The following is an 11498-nucleotide window of genomic DNA, read 5'->3' as shown; positions in this document are numbered from 1 at the left end:
ATTTGGGAATCACTATTTCAGAGACCACAGAAATAAGGGAGACATAGTGTTTGTTTTTAAAGAATACACAAACTGGTACGGTAAGCCCTGTGCTGTCCACCTCTCCGGGCCCTATCTTATTCCTGGCTTCCGAATTTTACTCATGATGGTCTTTTTTTCCTCTGAAATGCCTTTTTCTCATCTCTGCTCTAAAGGTATTATCTGTCCTTCAAGATCCATTCAGCTGTGAAAGGAACTGGGACCATGTCCTCTATCTGTCTGCCGCCACCCTTCTAACCCCACATCCTTTACACAAGCAAATACAGGCAGTCTCCAAGTTACAAACATCCGACTTACATACAACTTGCACTTACAAAGGGAGGCGATTACAGGTAATAGGTAAATGTACCTGTTCTGACTTACATACAAATTCAACGAAGATCAAACTTACAGAACCTATCTTGTCTGTAACCTGGGGACTGCCATCAAATCCACCCTCGTAACATCTGCTCCACCCATGGTCCCTTTTGCATCTCCCCTCCACCTCGTTAGCCCACTCTTAACCCGAACAGCCTTGTCACCAACCTCTTACACTCCCTCTGCCCTTCTACTTGCAATTTATTCTTCGTGGTTCTATTCATCTATCACATTTTTTTTTTCTTATTGAGACCGAGTTTCACTTTGTCACCCTCACGCAGCTCACAGCAACCTCAAACTCTTGGGCTCAAGCAATTCTCGTCTCAGCCTCCCCAGTGAATGAGACTACGGGTGTCCGCCACAATGCCCAGGTATTTTTTGAGGCAGGGTCTCACTCTTCTTTAGGCTGGTCTCCAGCTTGCGAATTCAGGCAATCCACCAGCTTCGGCTTCCCAGAGTGCTGGGATTACAGGCGTGAACCACCATGCCTGTGCTTTCTTTTCTGAGCCATCAGAGGTTAAAATGGGGGAAATCACCAAGGGAGCCAATACTTGATCACTCAGCGCACTCAATATTGGGGGAGAAGGACAGCGGTTTGAAGTAGATGTGTTAAACAATGCTTCCAGAAGTCTCTGTGAGTCATAGGGTAAAGATAAATTGTTTTTTACTTTTTCTGTGATTCACCAACTTCCACCCAATTACAAGGTTTTCTTAATAAAACCAATGTATGGTATTTTTTTTTTAAATAAGTTATCCACCATAATACAGAAACTGCCAGAATTTTATTGGGGAGAAAGTCAGTAGGGTGAACGGCAACCTGTGTAACTTTAGGAGGGTAGCAAGTCTTCCACTTGCAAATTCAAGAAAGGCGCAATAATCTCCCGCAGCTCCCACATTGTGCGACGCCCCAGCATTCTAGGGAGCACCCTCTCAAAGATAAACGTGGCGTCAAAGAAGAGCGTGTAACATGACAGTCCAGTGAACACGAGGACGTAGAACATGATGAAAATCCTCAGTGCACATTTCCTACAAGGAAAGAAAACACTTGTGTTGAGAAAATTGGTAGGACCCCAGCTCTTCCACTTCAACTTCGGTTGAAGTTTCAGGTCGTCCTAAAACTTGAGCTAAGTCTTTGAGTTGCTCTTCATTCTGCATCTGTGAAAGAGAAGCTTGGAGCAGAACACACTTAAGGCCAGGCTAGGGGTGGCATACAAGCCTCTCTATCCAGGAAACAATGCATAGAGAGGCTAGAGGTTGTGCGGCTCTTTTTCCTCTGAAATGGCCCTCTCATATTCTAGCTGGTTAGTGCAAGCTTTACCTCACTTGTGAAGCATATGATGCCTATTTGGGGCAAAGATAGGCTCAGGCAATTAGATTCCTCCCCACCCCCTCACCCCAGACCCAAAATATAATGTGATAAATGGAATTAAGCTAGCTTTTGTCCTGGCACCAAACTGTTTGTTTGAGACAGAGTTGCACTCTGTCACCCTGGGTAGAATGCTATGGAGTCCTCATAGCTCACAGGGACTCTTGGCTTGAGCAATCCTCTTGTCTTAGCCTTCCCAGTAGCTGGGACTACAGACACCTGCCACTATGCCTGACTAGTTTTTCTATTTTAGTAGAGATGGGGTCTTGCTCTTGCTCAGGCTGGTCTCCAACTCCTGAGCTCAAGTAATCCACCCACTTCGGCCTCACAGAGTACATCGAGCCCGAACTGTTTTGTTTTTTTAAACAGAGCAATATAAGCTTTTTCAAATCGATTGAGGACTCCTCCTTCTGGGCTGGTATATTTTATTTATTTGCTTTTAAGTCCTTGCATTATGATTTCCTAATTATAAATGCAATGTATGATTAGGATAGAAAATCTGGAAAATCTTGAAAAACACAAAGAAGAAAAGAAATGTCACAGATAATCCAATTAACTTAGATAATTACCATCTACAATACATTTCAAAAGAGAAACTCCAGAGCACAGCCAAAGTTAGCTGTGGATCTATTTTGTGACCTAACTCAGTGGATTCTATAAACTAAGTTTCTTGCCATTTTCCCCACCAGCTATCTCTTGGCAGAAATAATTGCTTTTAATTTACACATTTATCAAAGAGCCAATGTTCTGAAGGTGTTCTATTAGGAAAGAACTTAGAGATGTCCTGCCCTCCAGGAGCACTAAATCTAGATTTGTTTTTTTTTTATGAAAAGAAAAACAACTACCCTATAACTAGCAAAACATATCTAATAAATAAACACTAGTCTTCTTAAATTAAAAAACTAGTCATGTTTGCAAATACTAAGCTTGAACAATTTCAAAGAAATATATTTTAACATTAAGTTTTAAGTGAAAAACAATTTTCTAAATCACAGGTTATTTGGAAAACAGAGAAATGAGTAAACTATAATCTCAACATCCTTGTATAACCAGCTATATTTTTAATCTTTCCTTTCTTCCTTTTATTCATTCTTTCTATTTTGTTTTCGGTTCTGTTTAATTTATTTATTTATTTATTTATTTTTGCAGTTTTTGACTGGGGCCAGGTTTGAACCTGCCACCTCCGGTATCTGGGGCCTGAGCCCTACTCCTTGAGCCACAGGCGCCACCCTTATTTTTCCTTTTGTTTAGAATATGGCCTTCCACATACACCGGAGATGGCAGGTTCAAACCCATCCCAGGCCTGCCAAACAACAATGACAACTACAATAAAAAAAAATAGCTAGGCGTTGTGGCAGGTGCTATAGTCCCAGCTACTTGGGAGGCTGTGGCAAGAGAATCACTTAAGCCCAAGAGTTTGAGGTTGTTGTGAGCTGTGATGCCACGGTACTCTACCCAGGGCAACAGTAAGAGACTGTCTCAATAATAAACAAAGAATATGGCCTTCCAGTTATTTGTGTCCTATAGTGAATAGTCTAGGTATAGTTGGATTCATATTCATTTCTCAACATTACTGAATTATTTGATTTTTACTTACAAATCAATATGACTTAACTTTTAAAAAAATCTTTAAAGTTTCTATTATTAAGCAAATCAACATGTATAATATTTATTTGAAATGGTTCAGACATAGTTTTCTTCAGAAAACATTATAGCTACTAGATGTCTTTTCATCATATCACCTGTACAGAACCAAAAATTTGTGTCATTAATAATTTTATTCATTTTGAATTTATCTTCTGTAAAGAATAAAAACATTATTTTAATTTTTGAATACTATTTATTTAATTTTCAAACCTTGCCATACAGAAAACCTTTTTTCTTTTCCAACATTTTTACATTATTTGTGATGGGTACAGAGGGATGACCATAAAGGGAATTTAAAGACCAGGGGATAATAGCAAGAAAAGTCCACCTTCTGAAGCTAAAACCAGAAAAATTGATATGTCGTGAATGAATAAATCATTATTTACTAGACCTCCTCAAAATATTAGTGTACAAACACGCTTTAATGCAACTACTATGTTTCCAGATCTCTACCCAGAGATTGGGCCCAATTGTAGGCAACCTTAATTAGGATGTAATGGTATGAGGAAATGATGGCCAGCTCAACTGAATTATAATCCTACCAAAAAATAAAAAATGACAATTGAAAGATATTTACTATTTACTTCCTTATTTGTTTTTGAGTTATAATTCACATACCACGAGATTTACTTTTTTTTTTTTTGAGACAGAGTCTCACTATGTTGCTCTTGGTAGAGTGCTGTGGCATCCTAACTCACAGCAACCTTCAACTCCTGGGCTCCAGTGATCCTCCTGTCTCAAACTTCCAAGTAGCTGGGACTACAGGCACCTACCACAAAGTCCAGCTAGGTTTTAGAGACAAGGTCTCGCTCTCCTGACCTCTAGCAATCCACCTGTCTTGGCCTCCCAGAGTGCTAGGATTACAGGTGTGAGCCACCACTCCCAGCCATAAAATTTACTCTTGAAAGTATACAATTCAGAGGCTCTTAGTTTATTTACAAGTCTCTACAACTATCACTACTATATCTAATTCTAGGAAATATTCATCACCACCAAAAGAAACCACATAACCATGAATGATCACTCTTTCCCTATCCCCTAGTACCCTAACCCTCAAACCACTAATCTACTTTCTATCTATATGAATTTTCCTAAAAGTGGAATCAGATACGATGTCTCCTTTTGTGTCTGGCTTCTTTCACATAGCATAATGTTTTCTAAGATCATTCATGTTGTGGTATGTACATGTCTGAGTCCTTTGTTCTTTTTTGCAGCTGAATAATAAATACTTCATTGCGTGGTTGTATCACATTTTATTTATCCATTCATCAGTGAATGGACATTTGGATTGTTTCTGGCTTTTGGCTATTATGAGTAATGTTGCTCTGAACATCCATGCACAAGTTTCTGTGTGGACATATTTCTTCAGTTCTTTTGGTTCGATACCGAGGAGTGGCATTGCTGGGTCATGTGACAACTCTGTTTAACATTTTAAGAAACTGCCTGGCTATTTTCCAAAGTGGCTGTACCGTAATCCCACCAACAGTATTTAAGGGTTCCAATGTTTCCATGTCCTCCTCAATGCTTGTTATTATTTGCCTTTTTTATTATATCATCTTAGTGAGTGTAAAGAGGTTATCTCATTGTGGCTTTTTGTAATTTTGACTTGCATCTCCTCAACGACCCGGGATGTTGAGCATCTTTTTGTGTGACTGTCGGCCATTTGTGTAAATTCTTTGGAGAAATGTCTGATCTAAATCTTTTAACCTGTTTTTCAAACAGAGTTGGGTTTTTGCTGTGGAGTTGTGAGAATTCTTTATATATGTAGGATACTAGATCCTAATTTTTTTGAGAGCTGAAAACATTGATGCTGACAAAAATTTCCAGCTTTCTCACTGACTTTATGGAGGAGGAAGCTTCTGAGGTCTTCACTCCACCATTTTCACGGATGTCACTCCTTGCTTATTTATTCATTTAACAATTTGTTGAGCTTTATGAGCACCATTTGCACGTCATGTCCCCAAATGAAGAAGACAAGATTCCTGCCTTCATGTATCCCATAGAGTATTAGGAGAAGACAAGTTTGAATGAATTTAATTGTAATAAGATACCATGAGCTCTACCATAGGATTCTTTGCAAGGTGGAATGTGCACACACCCTTATAACTCAACAACAGAAAGACGAATAACCCAATTAAGAAAATAGGCAATGGACTTGACAAGAGAGAGAGCTGAAGATCCTACCTGGGTGGGTGGTTAGAGATAAAGAATCAGAAAAGTTTTCATAGAGGAGACATAGTATCTGATTCCAATCAGAAAAATTTTAGATCTCTTGAAAGGAATCCAAAGGGTCAAAATTTGCTGGTATGTATGTCTCCAGCACTGCACAAGAAAGAGGCATCCCATCCGCCAAAGGTTTTCAGATTTGCTTATCAGTTATGTTCCTTTGGTGGAGGTGGTTGCATCATAGCTTGTAAGTACCATCCTTTACGATTAGATAGATATAAATATATAGAGATAAATTTGTCTCTAAATAAGTAAATTTGCCAAAGTGATAAGAAAGCAACCTATGTCTATATATTTACTGCAATAAATCTACATCAAAAAAAATGAGAGCCAGGCGCAGTGATTCACACCCGTAATCTTAACACCTTGGAAGGCTGAGGCAGGTGGATTGCGTGAGCTCAGGTGTTTGGAGACCAGCCTGAGCAAGAGCAAGACCCTGTCTCTACTAAAAATAGAAAAACTAGCTGGGTATTGGGTTGGGCACCTATAGTCCCAGCTACTTGGGGGGCTGAAATAAGAGGACCTATTGAGCCCAAGAGTTTGAGGTTGCTGTGAGTTATGACACCATGACACTCTTACCTAGGGTAAGAGTGAGACTCTGTCTCCAAAGAAAATAAACCAATAAGAAAAATACTGTGATTCCAGTAAACATACAGACTTGTAAAGAACATAAATATTAAATAATTGACTAAAAAACCCAAACTTTAGTCAACATTGCCAAATGCAATATTACTATACATTAAAACCTCCATAAGTTGTAACAAACTGTGAAACATAAGGCACTAGGCCTAATGTACTGATAGGTACATGTGGTGCCTGTCCGGTCTATGTAAATTACGTCCACTTAAAGAGGTGGTCAACCATGGAGGATGTACTATAGTTCACATATTTGGAGGGCCCACACTGACCCCCTTCTCAGACTTACCACACAGTAACACGAGGAGGAGAGTTCTGCCGTAGAGCAGGCGGGGGGGCCTGAAGAAGCCGTGACTCTGTTTCTTCACCATCCAACTCCTCAGGACTGTACTCAGAGTCGGTATTCCCTTCTCGCATTTGATATAACCTCAGCTTTTTATTCAGCAGAGCCATGTCCTTGCAAAAATCCTGGGGGGAAAACAAAAGCATCAACTATCTTTAAAAACAACAAAAGAATATTCCCTCTGTATTCTGGTATTTTTTTTTTTTTTTCTGAGACAGAGCCTCAAGCTGTCACCCTGGGTAGAGTGCTGTGGTGTCACAGCTCACAGCAACCTCCAACTCCTGGGCTCAAGAGATTCTCCTGCCTCTGCCTCCCAAGTAGCTGGGACCACAGGCGCCCACCCCCATGCCTGGTTATTTTTTGGTTGCAGCCATCATTGTTGTGGCAGGCCCAGGCTGGATTCGAACCTTCCAGCACAGGTGTATGTGGCTGGCGCTTTAGCTCCTTGAGCCACAGGTGCTGAGCCCCCAGTCTTAATATAGATGATGCAGAGTGCTTTCCCTGTGGAACGCCTCAGAGTTTCTGTTAGAAATCATGTGTAAGTCATGCAAGGACCTGAGGAGATCCCTGGCAGGTGGACAGAAAGGGACTTACACATTCACAGTGTAAGGTAGCACCATGGTAGAAAATTAAACGAAACCAACATGCTAATCTTTAGGTATGGGGTTGTTTGTGTAGGAAGATATCCCTGCACTGAATTCATCTCTTCAAATTGTTCATCTATCAAAACACACTTATGGAGAGACTACTTTCTATCAGGCACTATTCTAGAATACAGTGGTTAACAACAGACAAAGAATGTGCAATCTATTACATGTGTATTTATTGAGGCAGGGGTGCAAATAATAAACCTCTAAACACACATATTAGATATTATAGATTGGCCGAGCACAGTCGCTCACGCCTGTAATGAGCCACCATGCTCCCTCCTAGCACTCTGGGAGGTTGAGGCAGGTGGACTGCTGGAGCTCAGGAGTTCAAGACCAACCTGAGCAAGAGCAAATCCCATCTGTAAAAAATAGCTGGGCATTGTGCTAGATGGCTGTGACCCGAGCTACTTGGGGTGGGGCAAGAGGATTGCTTGAGCCCAAAGTTTGAGGTTGCTGTGAGCTATGACGCCACAGCTCTCTACCCAGGGTGACACAGTGAGACTCTGTCTCAAAAGAAAAAAAAAGTAGATATTATAGATTAAGGAATGTGCTAAAGAGAAAACAAGGTGACAAAGTAGAGAGTAGTTTGTGATGAGGACATCTACTCTAGATAGGTGGAATGAGTGGGCACCTCTGAGCAGGTGAAAGGTCCATTCATTCATTCATTCATTCATTGTTTCATTCACCCATTCACATTTACCTGAATGTCTAAAATCATGTGGGAGGAGTTCAGAAATGACATCATTTTTCAGGCTAGGGGAGATTAGGAGAGGTCTGGAAGAAGAGATGAAGTTTCAGCTTAGCCTCAACAAATGGGTGATATGTAGACACGGAGGATAAGCTCCAGATAGCAAGATGAGAAGCAGAAGTCCCACACCACAGGGTGTGAGAGCTTGGGAATACACCAGAATTGGGAGATGTTCTGTGGGCCCAAAGCAGGACACTGAGGGGGCTAGAAAGAGACCAGAACGTGGGGCATGCACAATTCTAGGGTAAGAATTACCCCTATATTTAGATCACCTGATTTTATCTTTGAACGTATAAGGCTGTGAAAACTTACCTCCATTCTTTCAATGAATTTCTCCTTTAATGCATTAGCTTCATTACAAACACCTGCCTAAAAAGAAATCCACAATTCTGCGTGAAATACAAATTCTATTCTTTGGTTTATACCATAAAATCTTACTCATTTCAGACCCCACTTATAAAGGGGCTCCACTAAAATTTACTTTTCCTCAGTAAAATCCTTCCTCTTAGAGAAAATTCATAGTGTAATCACGAATTGCGAATTGGAAGAGGAATAACCAAAAGATTAACAAGATTATTATCAGTCCTTTTGAAGTATACATTTAAACAATAGCAGCTCGTTTGAAATCATCCTTCTCTCTATTCATTACTCTGTTCTCGCTCTTTCAAAATCTTCCACCAGGACACTAGTTGGAGAAACATAGTGTGTTTCTGAGAAAATAAGAAAAGATAAATTTTAAATATTTAAAATTTCATAAATTATAGATAGAGGTCCTTGTTATGTCCGATTAAATATCCAGGCCCTATGGTTTAGCAAAAGGGCAGTCCACAGAAAGATCTGGTTCATCTTGTCTTCCCATGTGCCCTACAGGGTGTCAGATAAAGATAACAGAAGGTTTGGGCTGGTTTCTGTCAGTAAGAACAAGACCCAGGCTGAAAGCAAACCATCACCTTCCAAGACACAAGTGCCAGTGGGACATACGTCACGAGGAAAGAATGCTTTTAAAGGTTTTTAATTAATCATCCCATAATAGACTTGCAGAATACCTTGAAAAGCGGCGTTATAGCAGGAAGAACAGTATTCTAGGATTTAAGAAAGATGAGTTCCAGGGACGACACTTCTAGAAACGGATTCTTTAAAAAGTACTTGCAAGAGCCACCAAGACATGGCTTTTTGAGACACACAGTTTATAATGGCAGACATTGATTATAAGATCTCAAATATACAGCAGGATCAATTTGATCAATTCAAACACCAACCCTTGCATTATATAGTGGGGGAGGGGGCGGGTACGTAAAATGACGTCTGCTGGCATAGAAAATTGTTGAAGAAAAAAATGCGAAGCGCAAAAGCAAGTTATAAAACAATCTGTATATTAGGATCTCACTAAAACAATAATCATGTGTAAAAATAGGTATAAAAAATTGAAAGAATATATACACACTAAGATATTCATTGTGTTTGTCTTTGAGGGAGAGGGATTGTTTTTCATTTTTTAATAGTTCTGTAATGTTTTAATCATTAAAAGAAGCATGCATTACATTTGTTAGGAGAAAAAAATACAGATATATGCATGAGAGCAAGAGTGAGATTGCTTTTTTTTTTTTTTTTGCAGTTTTTTGGCCAGGGCAGGGTTTGAACCCACCACCTCTGGTATATGGGGCCAGCACCCTACTCCTTTGCGCCACAGGTGCTGCCCGAGACAGCTTCTTTTCAATTGGAAATATTTATCTTTTGGAGTCACACTTTTCTTTTGAAAATGATGGTATAGACTACATGACAGGAAATTCCCCTCAGGGTCGAAAATTCTGAGTTTATCTTTCATCGAATTTTAGATTCCATTCCCTGAAATTCTCTACATCTGAGATTTCTTTGAAGAACTGTTTTCCTCCTTAGTTATAAAGCCATTTTGTCATTACCTGGTTAAATTTGTTATCCATTTCTCCTAATTGCTTTCTAATTTCTGTGATCTTCTCCTATTAAAAAAAAAAGAGTATAAAACAAAAGTGGTAATGAATGATGTGCAGAATTGAAACAGAATGACTGATTTTGAGGAGAAAGAGTATTTGTCACTTAAAAAAAAGTTTGGGATTTAATAGAAGCTGGGTTGTTTTCCTCCACAGTGTCCAACATTAAATCACATCCTATGTGAATGGCCATTGAGCTAGGCGTTGTGCTGCTTGGATATAAGAAATAGGAGTATTTAACCTCAAGCAGCTTATAGGTGAATCAGGAAATGTATAGTCCACTCTCATTTTTTACCAAGTTTATTCATCACCAACCCCTAAATTGTTTAATGATTTAAAGATAACAATGCAGGCCAGTGTGGTGGCTCACACCTGTAAACCTAGCACTCTGGTAGGCTGGGGAAGGCCAGCCTGAGCAACAGCAAGACTCTGCTAAAGAAAAAAGGGAAGGAAAGGAAAGGAGAAAAAGAAAAATACACTAGGCATGGTGGTGTGTGCCTGTAGACCCAGCTATTCTGGATGCTGAGGCAGGAAGACCCCTGGTACCAGGTGTTTGAGGTTGCTGTGACACTCTAGCCCAAGCAACAGAGTGAGACTCTGCCTCAAAAATAAAGATTACTGGGATGGGGTCAGTCTTAAAATGAAAGGCTAGCTATTCACATGGAGATTTCAGAAAACTTTGCGTGAAAGTGGGGGATCAATATCTGGAAACACCCAAAGGTCCCGTGAAAGTCCTTTCTGTTCCTTAAAGTTCTTCTAAATACATTTATTTTGGCTTGACATCTGTAGCTCAGTGGTTAGGGCGCCAGCCACATAAACCAGAGCTTGCAGGTTCGAGCCCGGTCCCAGCCTGCCAAACAATGACAACTACAACCAAAAAATAGCCAGATGTTGTGGCAGGTGCCTGTAGTCCCAGCTACTTGGGAAGCTGAGGCAAGAGAATCACTTAAGCCCAAGAGTTGGAGGTTGCTATGAGCTGTGACACCATGGCACTCTACCCAGGGCGACATAGTGAGACTCTCTCTCTCTCTCTCTCTCTCTCAAAAAATAAAATCTGTTTCTGTCTTGCTCTTTCTAAAACAGTTTTACCAATTTCTCCTCCTTCCCATTGCATGCCTTTCTCAGTCACTCCATTTCTTCCTGAGGAATAAAGGAGCCAGTCCATGTGATGTGGTTTATTTTCCTTTTAACTTTCCCATATTTTATTTGCTGTTCCTATAGCTATTTCTAACAATCTTCACTTTTCCCTTCACCCAAGTAAACCTACAGCCATCCTTACTAACTTTGCTTTTGTAACAGTTATATTTAAAGTTTCATATTTTTATATATTACTATATTTGTTTTATGTAACCTTTTCTTTTGAGACAGAACCTCAAGCTGTCCCCCTGGGTAGAGTACTGTGGCATCACAGCTCACAGCAACCTCCAACTCCTGGGCTCAAGCGAGTCTTCTGCCTCCACCTCCCACGTAGCTGGGACCACAGGTGCCCACCACAAAGCCCGGCTATTTTTTGGTTGCA

General features: G+C 40.1%; 1 protein-coding gene across 1 annotated transcript in view; it reads right to left on the bottom strand.

The window, feature by feature from the left end:
- Positions 1 to 1212: 1212 nt before the first annotated feature.
- The window catches only part of SMCO2 (single-pass membrane protein with coiled-coil domains 2), a 29552-nt gene continuing 19266 nt past the window's right edge, over positions 1213 to 11498 (bottom strand). The window contains exons 6-9 of the mRNA XM_003792504.2: positions 9932 to 9988; positions 8325 to 8381; positions 6561 to 6739; positions 1213 to 1422 (exon numbers count right to left, since the gene is read on the bottom strand). Coding sequence (XP_003792552.1) covers positions 1224 to 1422; positions 6561 to 6739; positions 8325 to 8381; positions 9932 to 9988 — 492 coding nt within the window. The 3' untranslated portion in view covers positions 1213 to 1223. The remainder of the gene's footprint in view (positions 1423 to 6560; positions 6740 to 8324; positions 8382 to 9931; positions 9989 to 11498) is intronic.

Source organism: Otolemur garnettii, unplaced genomic scaffold (assembly GCF_000181295.1).
Source record: "Otolemur garnettii isolate 467f Iridium unplaced genomic scaffold, OtoGar3 scaffold00057, whole genome shotgun sequence".
Classification (NCBI taxonomy): domain Eukaryota; kingdom Metazoa; phylum Chordata; class Mammalia; order Primates; family Galagidae; genus Otolemur; species Otolemur garnettii.
Note: the sequence above shows the minus strand (reverse complement) of the source record. Positions and strands in the feature narration are given on the sequence as shown.